A 6,303-nucleotide genomic window follows, 5' to 3' on the forward strand; every position below is an offset into this window, starting at 1 on the left:
TTTCAGGCAAGTCTTGAAGACAGGAAATCTACATCTGGGATGGTGTTTACTCTTGGGGGTGGAGCAGTGGTTTGGAGAAGTGCAAAATAAACCGCGATATCGGACTCGACTATGGAAGCTGAATACATAGCTGCAGCCGAAGCTGCTAAAGAACTTGTCTGGCTAAGAAAGTTCTTCACCAGTATAGGTGTAGTTCCTGGAATGGAAAAGCCTCTGGTCCTACTTTGTGATAACAATGGAGCAATAGCAAACAGTAAAGAACCTCGAAGCCACAAGAGAAGCAAACACATTGAAAGGAAGTATCACATTATCAGAGAATACGTGGCAAGAGGGGATGTACTAGTTAAGAAAGTTGACACAGAGGACAACCTAGCTGATCCATTTACCAAAGTCTTGGCCGTGACAGCATTTGAAAAGCACCGTCAGAATTTAGGATTAATTGATATGTACTGATTAGTTTTATATTAGTGCAAGTAGGAGTTTGTTGGGTTTTATGCCCTAAATAAAACTCCATTTCAATGTAATCTATTTAACATCAATAAAGAAACAGAAGTATTTTTTTCATTCATTTGTGTATGTTTTGGTTCACTTAATCAATTGCTTGTCTATTTGATTTATAAATTCATCTTAAACCCTTTTCACATACTTGATCCTGTTTATTGTGTTGTCATCACTTTGGAAAGTAAACATGACTATGTGAATAAAGTTTTCTAGATTTATCAGACACAGGGTTTTACTGATATGATAATCTACAACAAGAGTTTACTTGCATTTGGAGAAATGCTATGTTCTTTCCAGAACATTGGTTAAATTAAAGCTCAGGTTGGATGCATGGAGTATGCATTGGAAGGGACCGATATTGAACTTTGACTTAGATTTATTAAACTTACCGTAAAATCTATTCAAGTCAATATCGCCTAGTTGATCCTAGATCAAATGATCTTAATCCTGTTATGATTAGGCTCAATCTCAGGAGGCTATTCGTGTTCTTTGATTTGTTAGTTAAGTCTACTTTTAGGTTAGGGTGATACATACATTTTGGGAACACGGTAGTGTAATTGAGTGGGAGCGCTAACATAAACATGGAATCTATAGCTTCTATCTGGCGAATAGTAAGCAAAGGATGATCTCCTTCGAGCTTGATCAAACGAACATAAATGGTGGAGTACTCATTTCACATAAGCTGACATATCATTTATACGGGGTCAAGTGTTTTAAGGATAAAATACATAGTACGGTGTAACAGGATCTAATCCCTTTACAGTGTAGATCATTCATATAGAGGATCATTGATCAAATTAGGATTATAACAATGGATAACTAATGATGTGTCTATATGGTGGAACATATAGAGAATTCTATATATCGAGAGTGCAATTCTAAGTTCTATGCGTGGATTCAACGAAGAATTAATAAGTTAGTGAATTTTAGTAATAAATTCTTGATCTACTTATTAGAAGCTTGGTTATATAGACCCATGGTTCCCCCACTAGTTGAGATAATGTTGCAACCATTGTTGTTGATGACAACTCTAGTAATTGATTCTTCAACTCTCAATGAAAACACCAAAATATTTACTAAGATTTTGGAAGCTAATTTTGAAAATAGATAAGCTTAAGAAATAGATAAATTAAAGAAGAAGAGACCAAGATTTTCACGTGGTTTGAGTGTTAATAAACTCTATTTCACGAGTCAATCTTATTAAGCTAGAAAAGCTCCAAAGTATTTCTTACAAGTGTTTATACCCTAAATGAAGAACCCTAATTCTTAGTTCTTCTTTCCAAAAAATTCAATCTCCTTTACATGAAGGGGTAATGTTCTATTTATAGGGAAGAACAACCGAGAATGGGCATACCAGATCCGATAGGATTTAAGGGTGTCAACTAGGCCCTCTGATAGAGTAAAATACAATGTTTATTGACTTTGGGCCAATTGGATGAGGCTTAATTCACGAGGTAAGGATTGTCTGTACAAGCAAGGACCATTTGAGGATGCGAGATGTCATGCAATACCGTGTCCGTACCGACAATATCAGAGAATATGGCGTTGGATAAAAAAGTAGCCTTCTTTTGGTAGCACACGCACTCGACAGTATGATGTAGAGGACAAACTCTGACACTGTGGGGCCTCGTGTCTGGAGGGTTCCGTGTTGGTTGAGGTTCAAAAGCCATTTGAATGACTATTCGATTACTCGCTTCAAGATTACCTCTTGAAGGTATCCAGATTGGTCTTGGCAGACTCTTTGCTTCTGGGCCCAGTGGCTTTGTCTGGACTAGGGTAGTCCGATCTTGGTAGTAAAGCGAGTTGGGTTTACGTCCAAATTGGAATTACAGTTTGATTTAATCATTGGGCCCAAGTTTGAGCCAACCTTCTGGTATTGGGCTTTAGAATTAAAAACATCATCATTCCTAAAACCCAAATAATAATTAGTTATAAGTCTATTATAACAACTGTATTCTTAAGCTGTTAATTGTGCTCTTTTGTATTGTATATGTTGAGTTGAGCTCCTTTAATCAATGAAGATTGTTTTTACAATTCTGTTATTGAATCTTAACATAGATTTTGTTAGTGTCATAAATAGAATATATGTAAGACTCAAATTCTAAATTATTGAATCTCGACAAAACATGTAATACTAATTACATACACATTATTTAAAATATTTAAAATTAAATATATAATTACAAATTTAAGACACTGATAAAATTAATAAAATATATACGAAACTAGATTAAAATTTTAATGATATTCAATTTTTTTAAGGAAATAATATTCAATTTTGATCCTACTAAAAAAATCATTAAACATTTATTGAAATTGAGAACTTTGTGTAGTTATGTTTTAGGCTAATTAGGATTTTTGTTCCCTGAATTTTTAAGGTCGTTAAAAATACCTCCTTAACTATTGAGATTGTTAGATTTAAGGACTTTTGTCTAATTTCATTCAATTTCACTATTTCAGTGATTGTTTATGTACTAAACAATGCTCCCCAGACTTTGATATCTATCAAATTATGCCCCTCGAACTTTGATATGTACTAAACCATGCCTCCTGAACTTTCATACATGTTAGACTTTTTTACTAAAATTGGATAAAAGTCTTTAAATCCAATAATCTCAATATTTTTTTTTTGAAACATCAATAATCTTAATAGTTCAGGAAATATTTTTAACGACCTAAATAGTTCAAAAGACATAATTTAGTACATATCAAATTTCAGGAGCTAAAAAACCTAATTAGCCCATGTTTTATTAATCCTCAAGCACTTCCCCCACCCTACCTTTGTTTCTTTCTTGACGTCATCGTTTACCTCATACAAAATTATTGTTTTAATTATATTTATCCTTTTTTTTTTCTTTTTTGAAAAAGAAATTAAGACCTAAGCCGGAAAAGTTGTTAGAAAAGGCAAAGAAAAATAGAAAAATAGAAAATCAATCTTCCTTTTCCTCTTTTCTGAGTTAGGTCCCGTATCTTTCTCTCTCTCTCTACTAAAATGGCTCTGCAACTATGGGAAACGCTTAAAGAGGCAATCCCAGTCTACACAGGTCTCTCTCCTGCCACTTTCTTTACAGTTGTGGCTCTCGTTTTGGCTATTTACTACGTCGTTTCGGGCTTCTTTGGACCTTCCGATACTTACGAGAGGCCTAGATCTTTGGAGGAGGTCCAACCCCTCCCTCCTCCTGTTCAAATTGGTGAGGTGTCTGAGGAAGAGTTAAAGCAGTACGATGGTACCGATTCGAATAAACCATTGCTTATGGCTATCAAGGGTCAGATCTATGATGTCACTCAGAGCAGGTATTCAATCAAATTTTTTTTAGTTTAATTCTTTTGATGGGTTTTGCCTGGTTGTGAAACACTGTTACTCGTAATGATTTTGTTGTGGTTTTTTTTTTTTTTTTTTTTTGTTATTTGATCAACTCTATTATTGAATTTGCATTTGGGGTTTTTTTGAAATACTGTAAAAGCATTTTAATTATCGAATTCGCGATTATATTGTTTTTGTTTTTTTTATGGTTAGCGACTCTTGAGAAAGAGCTTAGCTTTTTGGAATATGAATCATTCGTTTAGTTCAATCCTCCGAGTGGCAATTTTTTTAATGAACTTTTATAGCATGATAAATTGATCACTTTCAATCTAAGCAGCTAAATCTGTACATGTATTGTCTGCATCTTTTTATTGACCTCATATACACAAGTTCTAAATTCTCTAGTGAATTTTATATGGGAATCTATTTTATATATATTAATTTTAGAGCCTGAATTTTATATGGGAATCTGTTGCTTTGATTTCTGAGACTTTTTCTACTCTCTGGATATTAATGTAAGTTTTTTGTTTTTTACAATGTTATTTGTTGAAAATATGAAACGCTAAAACTTCTAGGCTATAAATATCTAGATTAAGATATAGTTTTATCAGTGATTGTGTTTGAACAAATACAGCAAATTATAATTTCTAGTATTATCGTGCTTGAATATATTCTAACTTGGAAAATTGTCTTACGTGCTTAGATTCTATTTATTATTTATATATATGTATATAGTTAATCTTCCTCTGTCTTAGCCTAGCTTACAATCTGCTATAAGCTATTAAGTTGTTTATGTCTGAACTTGCAGGATGTTCTATGGACCTGGGGGACCTTATGCATTGTTTGCAGGTAAAGATGCTAGCAGAGCTCTTGCAAAGATGTCATTTGAAGACAAAGATCTCACCGGTGACATTTCTGGGCTCGGTCCATTTGAGCTTGATGCATTGCAAGATTGGGAATACAAGTTCATGAGCAAGTATGTTAAGGTTGGAACCATTAAGAAGACAGTTCCAGTGACTGATGCCTCTCCTTCTGGGGAAGCAGAAGCCACCATAGCAAGCCACGATGATAAGCCTACCGAGGACGGCCCAGAAAAGCCAGCAGTAAAATCTGAGGATGGTCCAGAAAAGCCAGCGCTTAAATCTGAGGACGCGCCTTCTGCGAGTGAATGATTGCTTCAAGTTGGGATATTTATGGGATGGGATGACAATATGCAAAGATGAATGTTTGGTTAGTTAGTTAGTTAAGCGTATTGGTAAAACGAATAACTCCCTGTTTGGTAAATTTGAGTTTGAGGGCTGCAATTGACTGTACTCTATTCATCTTTGGTGTCTTGTGTAGTTAAGGGCATCTTATATAGTTAAATTTAAGAACTGTATGTTCTTTTAAGTTCCATAACAATGTCTTATTTTTCATCAAAATAATATGAAACTACTCATTTACATGGTATGGTGTGAGGCTTTTCAATGTGTGATCAGGCGTAAGAATAGCCCATTGACAATGCTGATTCAAGTTCACTCTATGAAAATCACTAATTAAAAAGTAGAAGAAATTGTTAATCACTTTCCTCGTATATATTGTATGGGAACAGCATTTTAAATGCAACAAAATGGCAGTAGATGACTCCGACCAACTTCTTGTTGGCGCTTTATGCTAAATTTTGGACCACAAGTACAACACGCAAATGCCAACACTACAACATTGTTTCTTCCCTTTTTTGTGAACTAAAACTAATGATTTATAAATTATCAAGAAAAAACTATTAGAGGTGTAGTGGGATAATTCATGTTTTTGCTGTTTTACTTTCAAGTGATCAAAGCAAGGTAGAATTGTTAGTTGTGCCTTAACCACTTAAAAGTCATCTCAAAATTGCTTTTCAAAAAAAAAAAAAAAAAAACAGAAAAAAGTCATCTCAAAATTGTAATGACAGTTAGTGACTAACTCTTTCTCAGTTGGTATATACAAAGAGTTATTCATTTTTTGTTTTGGGATTAAATATTCGGCCTTGGGAGGTAATCAAATAAAATAGAATAGAAATTAAATAATTTTTATTTTATTCTTTTTTTGTTGTATTCTAAAGTATTGTAATATTATTTAAATAGAATATTTTTTTCTATCATTTTGATGACATAATTATTTTATTTTGAAATGGAAAGAAAAATCTATTTCAATGTAAAATGAGAAAAAAATTAATAATTTTTTTTATACATTTTAAATTTGATTATATTCTATTCATATTTTTATTCCTATTCTTATGTTTTTATTCCTCACAACCAAATGCTACATAAGAGATTACTTGGAGTTTTAGGACTTAGAGAGAGCTAAGCTTAGATCTTGAGAGACTGAGCAAGTTTAGATTTTGACTTCAAACAGTTTTTAAAAACAAAAAATAATTTTTAAAAACTAATATGGGGTGGTTGGCTAAATTTTTTTAAAATATTGTTCTGAAAACTGAGTTAAGAAATAATTAAAAATTAGAGAACATCAAAATATTATTT

At 33.0% G+C, this 6,303-nt stretch overlaps 1 protein-coding gene across 1 annotated transcript; it reads left to right on the forward strand.

Annotated features, from left to right (window-relative positions):
* The first annotated feature begins 3,366 nt into the window (after positions 1 to 3,366).
* Positions 3,367 to 5,254, forward strand: LOC133037817 (membrane steroid-binding protein 1-like). The gene is made up of 2 exons (XM_061115440.1): positions 3,367 to 3,795; positions 4,614 to 5,254. Exons 1-2 carry the CDS (start codon positions 3,494 to 3,496, stop codon positions 4,975 to 4,977), a joined length of 666 nt encoding a protein of 221 aa, XP_060971423.1. The 5' UTR covers positions 3,367 to 3,493; the 3' UTR covers positions 4,978 to 5,254.
* Positions 5,255 to 6,303: the final 1,049 nt, after the last annotated feature.

The sequence above is a fragment of the Cannabis sativa genome, chromosome 5, assembly GCF_029168945.1.
Source record: "Cannabis sativa cultivar Pink pepper isolate KNU-18-1 chromosome 5, ASM2916894v1, whole genome shotgun sequence".
Taxonomy (NCBI): domain Eukaryota; kingdom Viridiplantae; phylum Streptophyta; class Magnoliopsida; order Rosales; family Cannabaceae; genus Cannabis; species Cannabis sativa.

Bases quoted from the DNA above. Each gene is read 5' to 3' on its own strand.
- LOC133037817 (XM_061115440.1), top strand. From the start codon at position 3,494: ATGGCTCTGCAACTATGGGAAACGCTTAAAGAGGCAATCCCAGTCTAC. The intron at 3,796-4,613 runs GTATTCAATCAA...CTGAACTTGCAG, and splicing joins TATGATGTCACTCAGAGCAG to GATGTTCTATGGACCTGGGG.